Consider the following 24708-nt stretch of genomic DNA (forward strand, 5'->3'; position numbering starts at 1 on the left):
CCACCGATAGTCTGAACTCCAGGAAAATGTTTCTAACCTTGTCAATCTCTCCTCGTACACTATCCCTGGAATCAGCCTGGTAAACCTTCACTTCACTCCTAAGGAAAGAATACCAAATCTGCACATAATATTCTTGGTGTGGCCTCACCAAGGCCCTGTATAACTGCAACAACACATCCCTGCTCCTGTACTTGAAATGTCTTGCAATGAAGGCCAGCATACCATTTGCCTTCTGCACTTTCATGCTCACTTCAGCGACTGATGCACAATGACACTCGGGTCCTGCTACACACTCCCCTCTACCAATTTACAGCCATTCAGGTAGTATTCTGTCTGCTTGTTTTTGCTTCCAAAGAGAATAACCTCCCTTCATCCAAATTTTACTGTATCTGTCATTGATTTGTCCACTCTCCCAACCTGTCCAGATCATGCTGAAGGATCTCTACGTTTTCGTCACAGTTCACGATCCCACCTGACTTGGTATCAGCTGTGAACTTGGAGATGTTATACTTTGTTCATCCAAATCATTAATAAATATTGTCAACATCTGGGGTCTCAGCACTGATCACTGTGGCACCCGACTAGTTCCTGCCTGCCAATTTGAAAATGACCTATTAATTCCTCCTATTCTTTGTTTCCTGTCTGCCAGCCAGTTTTATATCCATCTCAATACACTTTCCCTAATCCCATGCACTTTAATCTTGCACAATAATTTATTATGTGGGACTTTGTCCAAATATATGAATTGACTGGGTCCCCCTTGTCAACTGTACTAATTATATCTTCGTAGAATTCCAATAGATGTCAAACATGATTTCCTCTTCATAAATCCATGCTGACTCTGTCTGATTGTGCCACTGCTTTCTAAATGCTCTGCTATGACATTGTATGAATTCTCCCCACTATTGATGTTAGGCTTACTGTTCTGTAATTCCCTGTTTTCTCTCTACCTTCCTTTTTGAATATTGAAGTGACATTAAGTACCCTCCAATCTGCAGCGACTGTTCCAGAGTCTATAGAATCCTGGAAGATCGCCACCAATACATCCTCTATTTCTACAGCCACTTCCTTCAATACTCTGAAATGTAGATTATTGGGCCCTGGGGATTTATCTGCTTCAATCCCATCAATTTTCCGAGCGCCATTTCTCTACTAATATTGATTAATACTCAGTTCGTCCCTCTCACTAAATCTTGCATTCTCCAACATTTCTGGTATCTGATTTATATCCTTCGGAATTCCCCCTCTATGGCCTTGTGACTAATTTGATTTGCCCAATCTATGTACAGATTAAGGTCACCCATGATGACCGATCTTCCCCTGTCACGTGCAACTCCAATTTCCTGTTTAATGCCATTCCCAACATCACCACTGCTGTTTGGGGGCCTATACATGACACCCAGTAATGTTTTCTGTCCCTTGGTATCTCTAGATAGACTCTATACAGGCTCCACATTGTGAGAGCTAATTTCCTTTCTCACTATTGTGTTAATTTCCTCTTTAACCAGCAATGCCACTACACCACATTTCCTTTTTGCCTGTCCTTCCTAAATACTGAATACCCTCTGACATTCAGTTTCCATCCCTGGTCGCCCTATAACCATGTATCCGTAATTCCAATTATATTGTACCCATTTACATCTATCTGCGCGATTAGTTCATCCACTTTATTGCAAATGTTCTGCGCTTTAAGCTTCTTTTTAACATTGTTTGTCTCACTCCCAATATTTTTCTCAACAGTCTTGTTTGAATTTTTTCCTTGGTTTCTCTGCCTATCACTTCTTATTTCCTTTTCTGTCTTCTGTTTTTGTCCTTACTCCCTCCTCCTCCTCCAACTCCTTACATGGCTTCCCACTCCCTGGCATATCCCTCCTCAACTGCTCTCACAAACACTCCCCCGGGGCATCAGTACCAGTCCTGTCCAAGTATAATCCATACAATTGATACAGGTCCCACTTCGAACCACTCCCAATGCCCCAAGAATCTGAAACCGTCCCACTGCGCAGCATTGCACAATGTTCAGCACCATTTGCAATTCCTCAGATACTGAAACAGTCCATGTCCATATGCGGCAAGACCTGGATAACATTCAGGCCTGATTAGTAACCAGTAACGTTGCACCAAACAGGTGGCTAGGCAATGACGGATGAGAAATGAAAATTCAATCCAATGACATTTGATCAAGACAAAAGATGGAAAATTATAGGCCAATTAGCCTAACCTCGGTTATTGGTAAAATTCTAGAATCCATCGTTAAGGGTGAGGTTTCTAAATTCTTGGAAGAGCAGGGTTGGATTAGAACAAGTCAACATGGATTTAGTAAGGGGAGGTCATGCCTGACAAACCTGTTAGAATTCTTTGAAGAGGTGACAAGTAGGTTAGACCAGGGAAACCCAGTGGATGTGGTCTATCTAGACTTCCAAAAGGCCTTTGATAAGGTGCCATACGGGAGGCTGCTGAGTAAGGTGAGGGCCCATGGTGTTTGAGGTGAGCTACTGGTATGGATTGAGGATTGGCTGTCTGACAGAAGGCAGAGAGTTGGGATAAGAGGTTCTTTTTCAGAATGGCAGCCGGTGACGAGCGGTGTCCCACAGGGTTCAGTGTTGGGGCCGCAGCTGTTCACGTTATATATTAATGATCTGCATGAAGGGACTGGGGGCATTCTAGCGAAGTTTGCCGATGATACGAAGTTAGGTGGACAGGCAGGTAGTACTGAGGAAGTGGGGAGGCTGCAGAAGGATCTCGACAGTTTGGGAGAGTGGTCCAGGAAATGGCTGATGAAGTTCAATGTGAGCAAATGCGAGGTCTTGCACTTTGGGGAAAAAAAGAATACAAGCATGAACTACTTTCTAAACGGTGAGAAAATTCATAAAGCCAAAGTACAAAGGGATCTGGGAGTGCTAGTCAAGGATTCTCTAAAGGTAAACATGCAGGTTGAATCTGTGATTAAGAAAGCGAATGCAATGTTGTCATTTATCTCAAGAGGGTTGTAATATAAAAGCAGCGATGTGCTACTGAGACTTTATAAAGCTCTGGTTAGGCCCCATTTGGAGTACTGTGTCCAGTTTTGGTCCCCACACCTCAGGAGGGACATACTGTAACTGGATCGTGTCCAGCGGAGATTCACATGGACGATCCCTGGAATGGTAGGTCTAACATACGAGGAATGGCTGAGGATCCTGGGATTGTACTCATTGGAGTTTAGAAGGTTAAGGGAGATCTAATAGAAACTTACAAGATAATACATGGCTTGGAAAGGGTGGACGCTAAGAAATTGTTTCCGTTAGGCGGGGAGACTAGGACCCATGGGCACAGCCTTAAAACTAGAGGGGGTCAATTCAGAACAGAAATGCGGAGACATTTCTTCAGCCAGAGAGTAGTGGGCCTGTGGAATTCATTGCCGCGGAGTGCAGTGGAGGCTGGGACGCTAAATGTCTTCAAGGCAGAGATTGATGAATTCTTGATGTCACAAGGAATTAAGGGCTTCAGGGAGAATGCGGGTAAGTGGAGTTGAAATGCCCATCAGCCATGATTAAATGGCGGAGTGGACTCGATGGGCCGAATGGCCTTACTTCCACTCCTATGTCTTATGGTCTTATTCAGTGAGGGTACCATAATTGAAACCCTCACGGTCAACGTCCAGGGGTTACCATTGACCAAAGACTGACCTAGACCAGGTATATAAAAACTGACTGAGATCAAGTGCAAAGCTAGAGATTTTGAGGCGAGTAACTCCTCTCCCGTTGATGGTTTATGCCCGAAATGCCGACTAAATAGCTTTTCAGATGCTGCCTGACCTGCTGTGCCTTTTCCAGTGCCACACTTTATCGACTTTGACTCTCCAGTGTCTGTAGTCCTGTTTCCCATTACAAGGTGCAAATCGGGAGTATGATGGAATATTCCCTACTTGCCCACCTCTCACGTCTAGGCAAGTGGAAAGAGATTTTAACTAGGCAGAACAGTCAAATGGCCGACCTACAGTGTAGTATTTCTCAGTAACTAGAGTAATCCTTTTAATGGATGAATTCTATGACATAAAGTATTTTTGTAAAAGTAATGTCTTTGGAACATTTTTCATTGGTTACACATTAGAGCCATATTTTGATTATTTATCGAAACTGCCACTCAGAGTAGTAGCTTCCTTGCTGGTCATCTCATTCATATCTCTCCAGCCTTATTTGTTAGCTTGATACGACTGTAATCCTCTTAATTCCAGATCAGAGATTGTAGATTGAGCAGATTGGCAAGGAACTGAATCAGACTGTATATGTGTGTTTGTAAGTGTGTACAAATTAGAGTAACCCAGAAGTAATATTTTGAAATATTTAATTTCGGCTGTGTTGAAGTTGGGCTGCGGTTAAGGTTCTGATGAATTGAGCAATGAAAACAATTGATAGGACTTTAAACTATTAAAAAATTGAGATTGTAGGATCAGGTAAAGTTATTTTACAAGTCTGAACAGCACAGTTGAGGCTATAGAGCAGAACAGTGATTTGGATGGAGTAAGCAGATTATGTCAGAAAAAAGGTGAGTTTAATAATGGTGATATTGTAATAGTGAGCAAGGTCATCAGGGAAAAATAGGAAAATATGAAAATTTAATTTTGAATGCATAAAGCAAAATTAGTTGAAATAATGATATAACTGGAACACAAATAAAATTCGGCAGATAGGGAAAGTCTAAAACAAAATCAGAAACTGTTGGAAGTACTCAGCAGGTCATGGCATTGGGAGTAGAGAAACAATGTTGGGTTAATGGCCTTGCAAATCAATGTTAAGGAACTAACTGGTGAACAGGCTGTTTTAGATCAATATATAACGAGACAAGGTTAGTTAAGTTATCTTACAGTTAAGGCCTGATATGTTTCTGTAACTTGGTTATTCCATTGTGTCCATTTCTTTTTTGTACCAAGAGTCCTGGGTTCAAATCCCATCTGTCCCTTGGTGTATCATAACACATCTGAACAGAATAATTTAGAAAGAGCTACTCGTTCACCTATTTCTGTTTTCCTAAAATTTACTTACCCTTTTAATTACTTTTAATTTACTTATGAGAAGCATATATCACTGGCTGCACAGCATTTATTGCCCGTCCTTAGTTGCTGTTGAGAAAGTGGGGGTGAGCTGCCTCCTTGTCCCACTGCAGTCCATGTGCTGTAGGTAGATGCACCGGAAAGGAATTCAGGATTTGACCCGTGACAGTGAGCGAACAATGATTTATTTTCAAGTAAGGAAGGTAAGTAGCTTGGAGGGTAACACGTGTTTCCATGTATCTGCTGCCCTTGACCTTCTAGATGGAAGTGATCGTAGGCTTAGAAGCTGCCATCTCAAGATCTCTGATTTCTGCGGTGCACCTTTTAGATATTATACACTGCTGCTACTGTGTGTCAGTGGTGGAGGGTGTGGATGTGGTCCCACTGAAGTGGGCAGCTTTGTTCTGGATGGTGTCAAGCTTCTTGAGTTTTGTTGGAGTTGTACTCATCCAGGTAAATGAGGATTTTTCCATCAAATGCCTGATTTGTGGCTTGTCGATGATGGACAGGCTTTGGGGAGTCAGGAGATGAGTTACTTGCTACAGGATTCCTAGCAGCAGAATATTCGTTTTGCTCCTTCTGTTCACACATTATAAACAATTTTGTTTTATTTGTTCATGGAATATGAGCATCCCAGGGTAGACCGCCATTTATCTCTCATTCCTAATTGGCCAGACAGCAGTTAATAATCAACTGCATTGCTGAGAGTCTGGAGTCACATTTAGTCCAGACCAGGTAAAGATGGGAGATTTCCTTCCCTAAAGCACATGGCTCACAAGCAGCTTGTCTAACTGAACAATATTAAAGATAAATATATTCTGGACTTTGGTTTTGAGATATTAGAATATGTTGAGAATATTTTAAAAAACAAATCAAGGAAGAAATGATGGCTTTGCTGTTTATACCTAACTGCTTTTATATTATAATATGAGATTGTCACATTCAGGAATCTAGAATGTATGTGGGAGAAAGATCACTGGCAGTTGTTTGATTTTTTTTGTTCTCTTTCTGGGAATTTACTGAAATATCAAATCTTCAAACATCCTTTGACCAAGCCATTAAACTTATCGTTCTCCAATTGAAATTACTTATTCCCAGCAGATGGGAATAAGATACCTCTGAACAGAAGGTTCGAATTCAAGTCCCACTTGCCCTGGAGCGGTATCATAACCTGTCCAAAGAGGTGGTTGAAAAGTAGTTTATATTTGATCGGAAAAAGTCTAGACAATCTGAATGTCTGACATTCATTTCCTCACCCCTTATGTGGTGAACATCTTGACTGTGATAACTCTCTGCAGTTGACTGACCATTTACAATACCCTGGACAGGTATAGTTAGCTGGCCCTGACTTACTGCGTTCAGAACACCTGACCAAAAGACTGTATCCTATGAGTGTGGATTGCTGATAACTATGACAAGCTGCCTGGCTTTGTGCCTATGCTAGATGGCACAGCAAAACAGTATTTCTATGTTACTGGTATCTCTGGCTGAAAGACAAAGCAGGTAAGGATACTGTGAGTATCCACATTGGATCAGAGTGAGCAAGCACTATGAGAGCCTGTGCCTGAGCCTTTGGCCTGGAGATGCAACCTGGTCAACTCCATGAGCTAGGTGTGTGTACCTGAGAATGCAATGTCTTTGAAGCAGCATTATCATAATAATTGCCAGTGCAGGCCAAAGTGCAGCATTGAAGTACAGAAGTGTACTATAAGTAGTTTGGGAGATATGTCGCAAGCTTTCTTAGAAGCTGGTATGTATTGAATACCAGTGTCTATGAGCATGGAGTGCACATGACCAGTTCCTTTGAATGTAGCCTGAGATGTTGGTGTCTGATGTCCAATATAGAGGTACTTCCAAGTGAGTGGCAATCTGAAGTCACCAAATACGCACTTTGATTTTCATGAATTCTCGATGCTGAACAAAAACTGTGAAAGAACTGCAGATACTGGAAATCAGAAACAAAACAGAATCAAAACAGTTCTGAAGAAGAGTCACTGGACTTGAACAGTGAACTCTGCTTTCACTCCATAGATGCTGTCAGACCTGCTGAATTCTCCCAGCAATTTCTGTTTCTGAATCTCAGTGCATATCTTCTTTGGCATGTTTGGCATGATAGGAAGCTGAATATTAATGAAGCATTTAACAAGCTATTATCCTTCTTAATTGGCAACTCATCAGTGCTTATCAAGAATCTTGGCAAGTGCATAAAGGCTGCAGCATTTGTTCCTGACATCGAGAAAGATCTCATTGAACTATTCTCACGTCTCTGCTACTAATCTCGCCATAGCCAACGTTGCTTATACATTTTATAAAATTCCACTTTCTGAATTCCATTTAGATACTTTGGGAGGCACTTCAGTTAACTACAGTCTTCATGTCACATCTTTCAAGACTAACATATTTAGAATTGTTGCAGTGCACTTCAAAAGTGTCATGTCACTAGGTATCACAGTTCCGAAGCATCACTCAGTTGCAATGCAGAAATTCAGAACTGGCTCATATCATCTCTGATCTGTGTGTTGTCAATTAGATAAACTAAATGTAAGCCAGTTAAATATTTTGAAGTGCCAATGAGGCAGAAGAATCTTGCAGAAAAATAAATCATTTTTTTGAAGTTGCTATTCATGAATTAGCAAGTACAACATGGTAGAATTCACATCATTTCACAATTTTTTCCAACACCAATGCAGTCCACCACATAAGTGATTTGCACACAACTTGAACTAACAAAACAAATTTTGTGAATATCAATGTCTTTGTTATGTAATATTCAATATGGTGTGGAACATTTGCCCACATAACCCTCTTTATCTAGAGTTTGAAAGTTTCACGTGTGCTTGTGTGGTGAGATTTCCAGCTACTGTGGGCAGATTTGTCTCCCTATATCAAGGTAAAAATCAAAGGACTTAAAGTTCTAAATTTATCTCTATGCAACCACAATCATAAAACTTCCTGTGTCTCTGAATTGAAAACTTAAAAATGCCAACTAAATTGCAAGTGGTAGGAAAAGGCAAAATCTATTTTTTTACATCCATCAACACTTTGTAGCCTAATGTCATTAATTGAATATCATTAGCCGAGTAATGTATGGGAAGTGTTTTATATTATGGTATTGTTGAAGGTTTTATTTTTGCAAATGTGTCAGATGGAATGTTAATAAGATCCCCTAACGCTGTGCTTGGATATACAAACTGCAATCAGTCAGGGGAGAAAGAGGGGGCTGCAGATGTTGGAGATCAGAGTCAAAAAGTGTGGTGCTGGAAAAGCACAGCCAGTCGGGCAGTGTCCGAGGAGCAGGAGAGTCGGCGTTTTGAGCATAAGCTGCTCATCAGGGATCATTCCTGATGAAGAGCTTATGCTCAAAACATCAACTCTGCTGCTCCTCGGATGCTGCCTGATCAGCTGTGCTTTTCCAGCACCACACTTTTTGACTCTGCAATCAGTCAGGTCCTATTAATGAAGGAACCAGAAGTTTAAAAGAAAATCCTGCTTTGACAATTTGTGAAATGTAATTAATTCTAAAAATTCAGTTGTTTGGAAGACATTCCAATGAGGCTAAAATTGAGAGCAAGGAATGCAATTTGCTTTATCTAGAAAGAAAATGAATTTGAAAATCTGTAAAATTTAGATAACACCGATATGAATTTCCTAGCAACAAAATAGAGCAAGCAAGCAGAGAATAATTTGATGTTCAATTCTAGTTTCAGTTTTTTTTCTCTCAAAATCTTAATTTGAAGTGGTATGTGTAGTAGTAATGAAATTAGTGCTGAGTTACAGATGCCTTCAGTTTTTCTTTAAGAACCTCCTTAAAACCCAACTCTTGTTGTAACTTGTTGATCATCTGCCCTAATATCTCTTTATTTAGTTTAGTGTCAAATTTGTTTTATTGCACCCCTCTGAAGCTCCGTGGGGTACTTTGTTACTTTAAACATACTGTTTAAATGTATGTCTGCCTCTACTAATGTCATTCCCTTATTAATCAGAAATCACCATTTATCTCTCCCATTTTAACACAATGGGGGTAAGGTGAAGAGGAAGATCTCAAGAAATATCTGATACATTATGGGAACTGAACCCATGCCAATGATGTTGCTGTAGCCATCTGAATTAACAATTACAATAAGTGCATGCAGTTGTTGTAGACTTGTTTTTTTGCCAAAATATTTAATGTAGTTAACTAATTATAACAATTGCATTAATTATATTGGTGCAGTTACATTGGGATGTTGGTTTTAAAGATTTAAACATTGACAATTTTGGCAAGAAGTTCATTTCTTTTATAGAACAATTGTGCATAAAGTTTAGATTTTCATCCTGCCTAAGCAAAAATTATTTCCAAAATTTAGTAATAAAACTTGACTCATATTCTGTGTCTGTCAGCAATAGAGATGTAAAGCACAGAAACAGACCCTTCGGTCCAACCGACCAGATATCCCAATCCAATCTAGTCCCACCTACCAGCACCCAGCCCATATTCCTCCAAACTCTTCCTATTCATATACCCATCCAAAGCCTTTTAAATGTTGCAATTGTACTGGCCTCCACCACTTCCTCTGGCAGCTCATTCCATACATTTACCACCCTCTCACCCTAAACCTTTGCCCTCTAGCTCTGGACTTGCCCACCCCAAGGAAAAGTCTTTGTCTATTTATCATAAATTCAACCCCACATCCACATAATTCCTATAGATTATAGATAGTTTAGGCACCAGCACTGGTCCATATAACACCCCATTCATTACAGCTTGGCAACCCAAAAAAGATCCATCCATCTCTGCTCTCTGTTGCCTGTTAGCTAACCAGTGCTATTACCCCGTACTTCACAATTGCTTACTTTGTATGTAACCTTTGAGGCACCTTTTCAAATGCCCTTTGGAAATCAAAATATGCCACATTCACAGGCTTCCTTTTAACTACCTTCTTTGTTACTTCTTCAAAAAGATCTAAAAAGTTAGTTAAACATAAGATCAGAAGAACAGGAGAGTCAGTGTTTTGGGCAAGACTGATGAAGGGTCCTGCCCGAAATGTTGACTCTTCTAATCTGATGCTGCTTGACCTGCTGTACATTTACCAGCTCCACATCTTATTGGCTCCAGCATCTGTAGTCCTCACCATCTCCAATTAAACATGAGACCCCTTTCACAAAACCATATTGACACTGCCTGATGACATAGTTATTTTCCAAATAAGTGCTATAACTTCCTTAAAATGGATTCTAGCAATTTCCCCTTGACCAAAGTTAGGCTAACTGGCTTATATTTTCCTGCTTTCCGTCTCCCATCATTCTTGAATAATAGTGGTACATCAGCTATTCAATTTACTGGGAATATCAGAAATTTTGGAATTTTCAACCAATGCCTGTTTATAGAAAAGACTATTTAGCTGCAAAATATAGGAAAGACAATTAGCATGTGTTTGAAATAATGCATAATCATAGTTCTAGTTAGTGAATAAATTTATATCAACTGTTTCTAGCAATGGAGCGTATATATACAGCATGAAATTGGATGAAGAATAGACAATGGTGGAACCGTAGAGAAAACTGAGGTTTAAGGGTAATATGGACTCAAAGCTTTTTAATTCAAGTGAAGCCTTACAGCTTCTACAGGAAGGATTTATAGACTAAATTCAGTTGGTTAAATGTGCAGATGATTAGGAATGACATCGAATTTGGTGAGATGGGCTGGGAACTACAAAATGGTACAAACTTCAAGTGAAATTTATGGACAAGGATAGAGGAGATTGCAACCTATGTGTGGTTTACATATAAAGAAAGTAAGTGATGTAAGACACTGATGTTCAAATAGCTAAGCATTATAATAAAAGATGTTAAACAGTTTTTGGAGGCTCAAGCCTCAATGTTCAATCATTGGAGCAATAATCAACAAAGCAAAATAAATTATGAACTGTACAACTAAAACATTGGAAAAAACCATATTCAAATTGTGCTATATCAGACCGCACTCCTTGTAAAATTTGATTAATCAAAACACAAGAGAGTCATTTAAACTATGAAAACAGTTCAGAGAACAATTGTGTTGATCCTGAGTATCAGAATACTGACTCATGCCAAAAAGACTGGAGGAACCTGGACCAAGATAATAAAAGGTGTGAAAAAGGTAAATCTGCAATATTTAATACATATTATACCGTTATAACATGACAAAGAACCCACGTATAAGGCAAATTAAGGCATGATTTCTGTAAGTTCTTCGGTGTGATCAACGTAAGGATTAGACATCAGTTTAGGGTGATTCAATACCCTAATACTATGATATGACTGCTAGGGATTTTCTCAATGGAAATCTATAGTTGCAGGGGTTTCATTATCTTGTAAAGTAAAGGGCTTCCGTCCTTGCATTCACTTGTTTCTGACAAATATGAAAAATTAGTATTTTAGATGTGTTTTTATTTCTTATATGATTTATCTAGAAACTGAAGTCTTAGTGTCTGTGAAATGAAATCTAAATAGAGCATTTTCCACCTCCTGGTATGTATTCCAAGAAACAGTGGGATGAACAACAAACAAAATATTGAACTTTGTTTATTTTCATTTGGATTTTGACTTTTTTAGTGATCTGCCATCGGATGCGGGCATCATTGACAACGCCAGCATTTGTTGTCCATCCTTACCTGCTACAACTGAGTGGCTTGATAAATCAATTTAGGAGGCCGTTTAGAATCAATCACATTGCTTTGGGTCTAAACTCGTATATCAGCCAGGCCCAGTTAAGGATGATAGATTTCCTTACTAAATGGCATTTCTGAACCAGTTGAGTTTTTGCAATAATTAGTAACTTGTCATGATCATTACTGGACAAAGTGAGGATTAAAGATGCTGGAGATCAGATTTGAAAAGTGTGGCGCTGGAAAAGCACAGCAGGTCAGGCAGCATCGAAGGAGCAGGAAAGTCTATGTTTTGGTTTTTCCTGATGAAGGGCTTATGCCAAAATGATGACCATTACTGGGACTAGCAATCCGTTCCAGATTTAGTGATACATATTAAGAAACTACATGGGGATCTCTCCTTTGAGGGAATTATCATAAACAACCCTTTTCAAAATTAATGTCTTTATTACTGGGAGCATTTTTCAAATTTCACCTGCTATCACTCATTGAGGTAAAATTCAGTGAATATCTCCATGGAACAATATTATGAAGTACTTTTTAATACTCATGGTCAATGAACTTTGCTAGCTCTAAAGCATTGTGTAACTCTAAGCTGAAGACTCATCGTAGTTTTTTTTTTGTTTTTTTTCTGTTCTGCAGATACTGGCTGAAATGTTCATGTTACCCTCTATTCAAATTTGCAGTTACTTCAGCCCCCAAAATAATGAATTTGATGTATTATTAACATTCCTAAGCTGGCAAAACCAGTGTATTGTAAATACAAATGAAATGCTATATGTAGATTGTACTTTAAAAGCAACACAAATGATAATAAAGAAAATGGTGTTTTGTTTGAAAGGGTTTGTGTAGAAAACATTATGAATTATGTTAAAAATCACACTACACCAGGTTATAGTCCAACAGGTTTAATTGGAAGCACACTAGCTTTCGGAGTGACGCTCCTTCATCAGGTGATTTTGGAGGGCTCGATCGTAATACAACATTTATAGCAAAAATTTGCAGTGTGATGTAACTGAAATTATACATTGAAAAATTGATTGTCTGTCAAGCCTTTCATCTGTTAGAATAGAGTGATAGTTTCACTTCTTTCATGTGTAAATCACAAAACCCTTTGTTTTAAAGTTGCATTCTCGGGTTAGCTGTTAACAATGGTGATAGTTGGACAATATGTTGAAGTTGTTAGCCCCCTGTGTTCTCTGTCTATGACCTGATGTTTAGATTGATTCTAATCTAAAAAGTGAGATAACAGAGTTTTACATAAATTCATGCAGTTTTTGAGCTTTGAGTTCTGCATGAATGTGTGCAGTTTTTGAGCAAAGTGCAATGTAACTCTGCAAGTACAAATTCACCGCACAAAATATATGTGTGCAGGTGGGTCTTTGTCTGTTTGTGTGTGTTTGTGTGTGTGTGTGTGTGTGTGTGTGTGTGTGTGTGTGTGTGTGGTGAGTACAGAATGTATAAGTCTGTGAGAGGGTGCATGTGTGGGAGTCTGTGTGCGCATTCTGTGTGTGTGTGTGTGTGTGTGTGTAGTGAGTACAGAGTTTGTGTGTGTAGTGAGTACAGAGTTTGTGTGTGTAGTGAGTACAGAGTTTGTGTGTGTAGTGAGTACAGAGTTTGTGTGTGTAGTGAGTACAGAGTTTGTGTGTGTAGTGAGTACAGAGTTTGTGTGTGTAGTGAGTACAGAGTTTGTGTGTGTAGTGAGTACAGAGTTTGTGTGTGTAGTGAGTACAGAGTTTGTGTGTGTAGTGAGTACAGAGTTTGTGTGTGTAGTGAGTACAGAGTTTGTGTGTGTAGTGAGTACAGAGTTTGTGTGTGTAGTGAGTACAGAGTTTGTGTGTGTAGTGAGTACAGAGTTTGTGTGTGTAGTGAGTACAGAGTTTGTGTGTGTAGTGAGTACAGAGTTTGTGTGTGTAGTGAGTACAGAGTTTGTGTGTGTAGTGAGTACAGAGTTTGTGTGTGTAGTGAGTACAGAGTTTGTGTGTGTAGTGAGTACAGAGTTTGTGTGTGTAGTGAGTACAGAGTTTGTGTGTGTAGTGAGTACAGAGTTTGTGTGTGTAGTGAGTACAGAGTTTGTGTGTGTAGTGAGTACAGAGTTTGTGTGTGTAGTGAGTACAGAGTTTGTGTGTGTAGTGAGTACAGAGTTTGTGTGTGTAGTGAGTACAGAGTTTGTGTGTGTAGTGAGTACAGAGTTTGTGTGTGTAGTGAGTACAGAGTTTGTGTGTGTAGTGAGTACAGAGTTTGTGTGTGTAGTGAGTACAGAGTTTGTGTGTGTAGTGAGTACAGAATGTATAAGTCTGTGAGAGGGTGCATGTGTGGGAGTGTGTGGGTGTCTGTGTGCGTGTTCTGTGTGTACCTGTGTCTGTGTGTATGTGAGTGTGTGTGTAGTGCAATGTGACATGAACCCAAGGTCCCGGTTGTGGCCCTCCCTATGGGTACCGAACTTAGCTATCAGCCTCTGCTCGGCCACTTTCCTCTGCAGCCTGTCCCGAAGTCCACCTTGGAGGATGGTCACCTGAAGGTCCAAGGCTGAATATCCTGGACCACTGAAGTGTTCCCCAACGGGGAGGGAACCCTCCTGTCTGTTGATTGTTGTGCGGTGACCATTCATCCGTTGTCGTAGCCTTTGCTCGGTTTCCCCAATGTACCATGCCTCCGGGTACACAAAGCCAACACACTGGGACGTCCCATCGTGTCAGGCAATGGGACCCTGTGTGAGAATCTGTGGAGGCTATGTGGAAGGCATCTTGAAACCTATTGTACAGGGGGTCTCCTCCAGCTTCTGTCGCAACACTACGGATTTCTTACAGAAACTCAGCACCCACAGACCAGTCGAACTGGGAACATTCCTCGTCACAATGAACGTTTCCGCACTCTACACCAGCATCCCCCACAAGGATGGCATCATGGCAACAGCCTCAGTACTCAACACCAACAACTGCCAGTCTCCAAACACCATCCTACAACTCATCCGCTTTATCCTCGATCATAATGTCTTCACCTTTGACAACCAATTCTTCATCCAGACACACAGAACAGCCATGGGGACCAAATTTGCACCCCGATATGCCAACATTTTTATGCACTGGTTCGAACAAGATTTCTTCTCTATGCAGGCTCTCCAACCGACATTGTACACCAGGTACACTGATGACATTTTCTTCCTCTGGACCCATGGCGAGGAGTCACTGATAAAACTACACAGTGACATCAACAAGTTTCATCCCACCATCAAACTCACCATGGACTACTCTACTGTCTGTCTCATTCTTGGACACGTGCGTCTCCATCAAGGACGGGCACCTCAGCACCACACTCTACCGCAAACCCACAGACAACCTCTCAATGTTACACTTCTCCAGCTTCCACCCAAAACGTATTAAAACAGCCATTCCCTATGGACAAGCCCTACGCATACACCGGATCTGCTCAGATGAGGAGGAACGTGACGGACACCTGGAAGTATTCAAGGATGCCCTCACAAGAACTGGGTACGATGCTCAACTCATCGACCGCCAGTTCTGACGTGCCACAGCAAGGAACCGTAATGACCTCCTCAGGAGACAGACACATGCTGCAACTGACAGGGTACCCTTCGTTGTTCAGTATTTCCCAGGAGCTGAAAAACTACGCCATGTTCTTCGTGACCTGCAACACATCATCAATGAGGATGAGCACCTCACCAAGACCTTCCCCACACCTCCACTACCGCCAAACCTCAAACAGATCATTGTTCGTAGCAAACTGCCCGGCTCTCAGGACAACTCCATACAACCCTGTTACGGTGGACACTGCAAGATGTGTCAGATTGGGGACATAGATACCACTATTACGCGTGGGAACACCTCCCACCTTGTACATGACAGGTACTCCTTTGACTCAGCCAACGTTGTCTATCTTATACGTTGCAGGCATGGATGCCCGGAGGCATGGTACATTGGGGAAACCGAGCAAAGGCTACGACAACGTATGAATGGGCACCACACAACAATCAACAGACAGGAGGGTTCCCTCCCAGTTGGGGAACACTTCAGTGGTCCAGGACATTCAGCCTTGGCCCTTCGGGTGACCATCCTCCAAGGTGGACTTCGGGACAGACAGCAGAGGAAAGTGGCCGAGCAGAGGCTGATAGCTAAGTTCGGTACCCATAGGGAGGGCCTCAACCAGGACCTTGGGTTCATGTCACATTACAGGTGATCACCATTGCAACGCACACGCACACCCAGACAGACACGCCCACAGACAGACAGACACGCCCACAGACAGACAAAGACCCACATGCACACATATACTTTGTGTGGTGAATGTGTACTTGCAGAGTTACATTGCACTTTGCTCAAAAACTGCGTGCATTTATGTAAAACTCTTGTTATCTCACTTTTTAGATTAGAATCAATCTAAACATCAGGTCACAGACAGAACACAGGGGGCTAACACCTTCAACATATTGTCTAGCTATCACCATTGTTAACAGCTAACCAGAGAATGCAACTTTAAAACAAAGGGTTTTGTGATTTACACGTGAAAGAAGTGAAACTATCACTGTATTCTAACAGATGAAAGGCTTAACAGACAATCAGTTTTTCAATGTATAATTTCAGTTACATCACACTGCAAATTTTTGCTATAAATTCTGTGTTACGATCGAGCCCTCCACAATCACCTGATGAAGGAGCGGCGCTCCGAAAGCTAGTGTGCTTCCAATTAAACCTGTTGGACTATAACCTGGTGTTGTGTGATTTTTAACTTTGTACACCCCAGTCCAACACTGGCATCTCCAAATTATGAATTATGTAAACTATTGTGATTTCATTCTAACTTTGTGTGGTATTGATTTGTACAAACCAGATTACTCCAGTTTTGATGCCATGGTCAATTCTGCAGGCACTGGCTGAAATCCCAAGCTTCTATCCATGTTAATTACCATCTGCATTACTAACGTGAGTCAGTAATTGTGAACCAACCTATCTCAGTTGAGGGTTCATAGTTCTGAATTTGGAAGGTTTTGGTTTTCAAACTGTACTTGTGGACTTAAATAAATAATTTAAGTTAATAACCAGTGCAGTAACCAGGGATTGTTCCATTGTCTACTGATGACCCATGTGGTGATTGCCGACTTTTGTATAGCTTAAAGTGTTTAAAATGTACAATCTTATGATTTTGTTCTGTTAGTAAGTAACTGTTTTCAACTGTAGGTGCCTTTAATCAAAACGTTACTGGCCTCTAAACAGAGCCAATTTTGGAATATGCAGTGGAATCGTAGCAAAGTAAGTTCTCTGATTATTCTGATGTGTTTCACAGATGGGCGCCCTCAATGGGAGGTAGAAGGAAAAATTATCAGGGAGAAGTCACAAGGGGTAAGTTTTTTTTTCTTTTTGATGTTATTCACTATGGTTAGATATAGACTGCCATATATATTTGGAGTGATTACTTATCATTGTTTCGATGAATGTTTAAAAAAAGTCATAAGTAACCTTTTCAGAATTTCTTCCAAATAATGTTGAACTGCCTGAATTATGAAGATGGAAAGCAGTCGTCACATATTTTCCCTATTATCCATGTTGACTTGAACAATGAAAATTTTATTTGATTGCATGCAAGACTTTTCTTGTACAGGTAGTTCTTCTATAAGACTTATTTCGGAAGCGCAAATTGGCTATAATGCGATTGATGAATTATGGACATTGTTTGCATGATAAGAACTTTCTGCTGAACGGGCATATTGGATTTTCCATAATGTGGTCTTCTATAGCACGATCTTCTACAGTGGTTTTCCATAGGGCAGTTTTTCATAACACAAGGTTGCAGACAAATACAAGTGTCACGCTATAGCAAAACAATCTGTAATTCTATTTTTTTAAGACAAAGGAAATGAAATGCCATTTCACGGTTGTCTGTCCTTTCAATAGGTTTAAGTAGAATAAAATTCATCTTGAAAAATTCTTCTTTAATTATGTGCCAAGTACTTTAATTGCTTTAAGTGGCATTGGAGACTTTACACATCCACACATTACTCCTTGATCAGAGGTTTTATTTTGCAATAAGATTTTATTTTACCTCCTGCATCAAAATAGGCTAAAGTCTTCAAAAAAGTCAATCGGGCTTGAAATTGTAATCTTGTGCCAATGATAATGTTGCTGTGTGTGTTGAGCTCAACCTAATTTGATCATAACATCAGTAATCAGTTATTTTCTGATTGGAAAATTTTGTTTGAGTATTTTGAAACCTAATCTTTGGAGTCTAATTATATTTTAAAATTTATACCATTTACACTTTATCATTTTTAACCCAAAAGCTCATTTTTGATCTTCCCAGTATCTCAAGTCCATTCTTCATTTTATTGAGGAGTGAAGTGAAATGTGGAAGATACCAGGAACTGAAATTGCAGTTTTATTATTGGTACTGCCAAATGAAATTCAAAAGCCACCTTGATGATGATCATCAATATTTACATTTTCAAACTTTAAACAGTAGAAAGCAAACAGTGCATGAATTTAATTTTGAAGTTATCTTGTTTCAGGTTAATCTTGTTGTTGAAGTCCCTCCATACCATAACAAAAATGTTACGTCTGCAGTTCAAGTTCAGTTTTATGTTTGCAATGGCAAGAGAAAAAGAAGTCAGTCCCAGCGCTTTACTTACATGCCAGGTAAATAATTTCATTGTTTGTTCTATTTTGACTACCAAAAAAGGGCAAGTTATATTTTCTCTTCAATAAAATTGCATATTTCTTAAAAAAAACACTTGCTTTTCATTGTATTGCCGTTTCAAAGCTGTATGTTGACTTGAAATAAGTAAAATTCTAAGGAATGGACCCACGATACATATTTAACAAAATGTTTAAGTATTATATTAAACTCAAGAAAAGAGACGATTGTGCAAAGATAGATGGCAGGTCAGAAAATTGGACAGAATGTAAAAACGGTAACAAAGAATTATTGCAAGATTAAAAAGGAGGAAAAATTAAGAGTATAAGAGAAAATTAGCCAAAGATATAAAAGCAGATAGAAAAAAGTCTGGGGAATTATAAAGTTAAAAAGATGGCAGATGAATTGAACAGAGATTTTGTCAGTCTTCACCAGAGAAGATATTAATAACATCCCAGAAATAGTTGTAAATCAGAAATCGAAAGAAAAGGAGCAACTGAAGAAAATTACAATCACCAGGAAAATAGTATGGAATAAATTGTTGGAATTGCAAGTTAACAGGTCAACAGGTCATAGAGCCATAGAGTTATACAGCACGGAACCGAACCCTTCGGTCCAACTTGTCTGCTTCAACTAGATATCCTAAATCCCTGATGGACTTCGTCCTTGGGTCTTAAAAGAGGTGGTTAGTGAGATAGTTGATGTGTTTAAATATTGGACTTTAATAAAGCCTTTGACAAGGTAAACTAACTAGTAAAGTTAGATCAAATGGGATTCAGGGTGAGCTTGCCAGTTGGATGTAAGACTGGCTTAATGGCATGACACAGAGCGTGATGGTGGAGGGTTGCTTTTCTGACTGGAGGTCTGTGACCAACTGTGTTCCACAGGATCGGTACTAGGTTCACTTTTGTTTGTCATTTATATAAAGATTTAGGTGAGAATATAGAAGGCATGGTTAATAAGTTTACAGATGACACCAGATTTGGTGGTAGAGTGGACAGCGAAAAAGGTAAGATAACAAAGAGATATTGATCGATTGGATCAATGGGGAAAAAGAGTGGCAGATGGAGTTTAGTTTGGATAAATGTGAGGTACTGCATTTTGATAAAACAAACAAGGGCAGGGCTTATACATTTAAAAGTAGGGCCTTGGGTGGTATTGTAGAACAGAAGAACCTAGAGGTTCGGGTACATAATTTTTTGAAGTCTGCTTCACATGTAGATAGGGTGGTTAAGAAGGTGTTTAACATGCTTGCCTTCATTGCTCAGACCTTTTGACTATAGGAGTTGGGATGTTATGTTGAGATTGTACAAGATATTAGTGAGACCTCTTCTGAGGGAGTGTATCCAGTTCTGGTTGCCATGTTGACGGAAGGGTATTATTAAGGTGGAGAGGGTTCAGAAGAGATTTACCAAGATGTTGCTGAGAATGGAGAGTTTGAATTTTAAGGAGGGCTGGATAGACTGGGCTTTTTCTTACAGGAGCATAGGAGGTTGAGGGGTGGCCTTATTTAGTCATAAGGGATATTGGTAAGATGAATGTCAAGTGTCTTTTCCTTAGGGTGATTTCAAGGTTAGGGGACATATTCCTAATACGAGAAGAGAGATTTTTTAAAAAGGCCTTTTTTTAAAATAGTGTGGTTCATGTGTGGAATGAACTTCCGAAGGAAGTGGTGGATGGGAGTACAGTTATAGTGTCTAAAAAAACATTTAGATACTTACATCAATAAGAAATCTTTGTAACAATATGGGTCAAGTGCAGGCAGGTGGGACTAGTTTGGTTTGGGATTATGGTCGGCATGGACTGGTTGGACTGAAGGATCTGTTTCCATGCTGTTTGAGTCTATGCCCTGAACGATCATGGTATTTGGGGTAATGTATTCATATGAATAAAAAATTGGTTGGCCAGCAGGAAGCAGAAAATAGGAAGAAAGGTGGTTTTCAAGCTGGCAAAATGTCATGAATGGTATGCCACAGAGTATGGTGGGGAGGCCCCAAATCTTTCCAATTTACATAAATTATTTGGATGAAGATGTGGTAGCTAAATTTGCTGATGGCGCAAAGATGGGTAGAAAGTGCGTTGTGAGTAAGTCATAAGGTGCCTACAAATTGATAGGTTACGTGAGTTACCAAAGATCTGGCAAGTGGATTATAATGTGGAAAAATGTGAAATTGGCCATTTTGGCAGAAAGAATTTTAAAAAGTGCATTATCTAAATGGTGAGAAATTGCAGAACTCTGAGATGCAGAGAGATTTGGGTATCTCAGTGCATGAATCAAAAGAAGTTTAGCATGCAAGTACAGCATGTAATCAGGAAAGATTATAGAATGTTACGGCTTCTTGCAAAGGGAATTGCAGGAGTAGGAAGGTTATGCTTCTGATAAAAGGGGGTGTTAGGAACACGATGTCTGGAAAACTGTGTACAGTATTGATCACTATATTTCAGGATGTTAATGAATTGGAAGCAGTTCAGAGAATGTTTATTAAACTAATACCTGGAATGAGCAGATTGCCTTATGAGGAAAGCCTAGACAGGCTAGGCCTGTCTCATTTAGTGTTTAGGTAAAAAAAATGACTGCAGATGCTGGAAACCAGATTCTGGATTAGTGGTGCTGGAAGAGCACAGCAGTTCAGGCAGCATCCGTGGAGCAGCAAAATCGACGTTTTGGGCAAAAGCCCTTCATCAGGAATTTCAGCTCTTCCAGCACCACTAATCCAAAATCATTTAGTGTTTAGAAGAGTCAGGGGTGACTCATTTGAAATATAAGATTCTGACTGGACTTGACTAGATGGATGTTGAAAGGATGTTTCTTGTGTGGGAGAATGTAGAACTTAGGGTCATCAGCCGTAAATAGAGTGTGTGTGTCTACTTTAAATGGACAAGTATGGAGTCATACAGCATGGAAACAGACCCTATGGTCCAATGTGTTCCCAAAGCAATCTAGTCCCTCTTGCCTGTATTTGACCCATAACCCTCTTAAACCTTTCCTATTCGTGCACATATCCAAATATCTTTTTAAATGTTGTATCTTTTTAAATATCTTTCTCTGGCAGTTCATTCCACATATAGCCCACTCTCTATGTAAAAAAAAAAGTTGCCCATCATGTCCTTTTTAAATCTTTTTCCTCTCACCTTAAAAATATTCCCCCTAGTTTTGAACTCCCCACCCAAGATACAAGACCCATACTATTCTTATCTATGCCCTCATGATTTTATAAACCTTTATAAGATCATCCCTCAACCTCCTACGCTGTAGTGAAAAAAGTTCCAGCCTATCATTGTAACTCAAACCTTCCATTACTGGCAGCATCCTAGTATATCTTTTCTGACCTCTCTCCAATTTAATAATATCCTTCCTATTGCAAGGAGACCAGAACTGTACACAGTAGTCCAGAAGAGGCCTCACCAATGCCTTGTACAACCTCAACATAATATCCCAGCTCCTATACTCAAACGTCTGAGCAAAATGTATGTGCGCAGCATGTTTTTGTAGCATGTGATACACCAAATGATTGTCATGACCTCTTGTATCAATTAGTTTAGTTAAAATTTCAGCTACAGTAATGCCCTGAATAAAGAGGCAACAAAAAACATTTTGGTATGGGGTATAGGGCTTTTTCTGAAGAGGAGTGAAATATACCGTACTGATTGCCATGTGTCCCTACATTGAAAATGTTTAGCTATAACAACTACCCTGATTTAAACATAATTTTCTTTGCCTCAGTTTCTCCGTGCTGCCTTAGCTATTACTGTACTACACTTGGAAGAGTGCCAAGTGCAGGAATGGTTTAGGGGAGCAAAAATTGAAACATTTTGAAATTGCTGAAATGCAGAAAGCTGGGAAAGGAGAGCATCATTTGCTTCTCCCAATTGAGGGTTCTTATCTATCGATATTTGAAGAAAGCGGAGTGCACTTGAAGTCTTCTCCCAAATGGCCATACAGAACAGTTAAGATGGTGGTGGAATATCTGTGATGACAACCTGGGATTGTACAATACTGCAGCTGCTGCTACTACAACAATCTGATCTTCCTGACACCATCTGATCAATACTGCTGATAGTTCTCATTCAGTGCAAAAATCAGCTCCACAACTTCGGTCCACTGGGCCAGTTTCAGACTGTTTGAGAGTCTTTGGAATTCGCTTCCTCAAAAAGAAGAATCTTTAAATACTTTTAAGGCAGCGATAAATAGATACTTGATTGCAAAATTTGTGAAGGTTTGATTACTTGATTACCAGAGCGATGAAAGATTATCAGGGATATGCAGGAATGTGAACTTGAGGTTAAAATCAGAACAACCATGGTCTTAATGAGTGATGGAGCTGGCTTGAAGATCCCAGTGTCCTACACTTGTTTGCATGATTAGGCAAAAATGGGTACTGCAGATGCTGGAGATCAGAGCCAAGATTAGAGTGGTGCTGGAAAAGCACTCCAGGTCAGGCAGCATCTGAGGAGCAGAAAAATTGATATTTCGTGCAAAAACCATTAATCAGGAATGAGGCCGGAAGCCTCGCGGGTGGAGAGATAAATGGGAGTGTGGGGCTGGGGAGAAGGTAGCTGAGAGTGCAATAGGTGGATGGAAGTGGAGGTAAAGGTGATAGGTCAGAGGGGAGGGTGGAGCAGACAGGTGGGAAGGAAGATTGACAGATGGGGCAGGTCATGAGGACAGTGCTGAGCTGGAAGGTTGGAACTGGGGTAAGGTGGTGGGAGGGAAAATGAGGAAACTGATAAATTCCACATTGATGCCATGGGGTTGAAGGGACCCGAGGCAGAAGATGAGGCGTTCTTACTCCAGGCATCGGGTGGTGAGGGAGTGGTGATGGAGGAGGCCAAGGTCCTGTATGTCCTCGGCAGAGTGGGAGGGGGAGTTGAAATGTTGGGCCACGGGGCGGTGGGGTTGATTGGTGCGGGTGTCCCGGAGATGTTCTGTAAAGTGTTCTGCGAGTAGGTGTCCAGCACCACTCTAATCTTGTTTGCATGATTGTCAAGTTAAAAGTTTTTTTTAATAGTGTTGCAAAAGAAGCAGGTTAAAACGCTGGGTTGTACCAAATATTGATTAACCCTCACAACAGTTCATTGTTTGGAAATTGGAATAATTTGGGTGTTTTTCACAGTCATAATTCTCTGAAGAAAACTATATTCATCTATGATACATTGCAGCTGTTGGCAAAACTGCCTGTCAAATTTAATAAAAAGAGAAGAATGATAGAGCTGAGGGAAAAACCAATGGAATCATGACACACCTTAAAAAAAAAAGTGAAATGTCTTAGGACAGTGAATTCTGAAATTAGGGCTCCCAGTGATTTCCAGTATTTTATTTTTCTTTCTGTTCCATGGTTCAGAATCTTAATTTTTTTGTTTGTGCTGGCAGGTACACTATTTTGTTTGGCAGCAGTCCTTTGAGTTTTGACATTTGTAGTGGCAATTGCTGCTACTTTCAAACGAAAAAAAAAGGACCATAGGAGAATATGTTTAACAATGATTGACTTATGATATTATGGTTTTTGCTTATACTGGTAAATGTAGTTACACTTTTCAATAGGTTAGGCTAGAATTTACTGTAAAAATAACATTAAAGGCATTAACTGCAGATTTGTGTGCAAAACAGACAAGCTTGAGGAAGGCACAGTTTTTTTTTCCTTTCGTGGAATGTGAGCATTGCTGACCGAGCCAGCATTTATTGCCCATCCCAGTTTGCCCTGGACAATGTAAATGATGATTTATTGTCACTTGTCTGTAATGAATAAGACAGTAAAGTACAGTGAAAAGCTTCAACTGTTGCCACAATCCAGTGCCATTTTGAATATTTTAAGAATAAAAAGATATAGCTGACAGAGAACACGTCTTCATTCTACCACCTCTGTCACGAGTCCTAAACCCTGAGCTGGCTGACCAACAGCACCCATGCTGCCACTCCTCTGCCACCTACACCAGACCCACCCATGTCAGAGTTCCAACTCTTCAGGTGCCACCTCTTAGTAGCTGGGCCCATTTTGCCAACAAGCTGCTGATGGTCGCCCTGCAACCATGAGCCCCAGTTCTGCTGCTGCCGCCACCTTGCCAATAACCAGGAATCCCCAGCTCTAGGACTACCACAACCAGGAGCTGCCATTGCCACCTTGCCGTTGGTGAGCAGCTTTATTGAACTGTTGCAGTTCACGTGGTGTAGGTAAGTACACAGTGCTGTTAGAAATGTTGTTCTCAGATTTGTGTCCAGCGAGGTGAAGGAGTGTTGGTTTAGTTGATATCTGGCTTGGAGGGAACTTTCAGGTGATGGTGCTCCTTGTTCTTCCAAGTGTTAAGAGATCATAGGTTCAGAAGGGGTGCTGTTGATGGTGTAATCTTGAATTGCTGCATCTTGCAGGTGGTACACAATGCTACACTTTTCATTGATAGTGAAGACTG

The 24708-nt window shown here is 40.2% G+C and overlaps 1 protein-coding gene across 1 annotated transcript in view; it reads left to right on the forward strand.

Annotated features, from left to right (window-relative positions):
- Window positions 1–24708, forward strand: part of nfatc3a (nuclear factor of activated T cells 3a) — a 181336-nt gene that overhangs the window by 98150 nt on the left and 58478 nt on the right. Inside the window, exons 7-8 of the mRNA XM_072547413.1 lie at window positions 16960–17015; window positions 18179–18305. Of these exons, the coding sequence (XP_072403514.1) occupies window positions 16960–17015; window positions 18179–18305 (183 nt within the window). The remainder of the gene's footprint in view (window positions 1–16959; window positions 17016–18178; window positions 18306–24708) is intronic.

This window comes from Chiloscyllium punctatum, chromosome 26 (assembly GCF_047496795.1).
Source record: "Chiloscyllium punctatum isolate Juve2018m chromosome 26, sChiPun1.3, whole genome shotgun sequence".
In the NCBI taxonomy this organism is placed as follows: domain Eukaryota; kingdom Metazoa; phylum Chordata; class Chondrichthyes; order Orectolobiformes; family Hemiscylliidae; genus Chiloscyllium; species Chiloscyllium punctatum.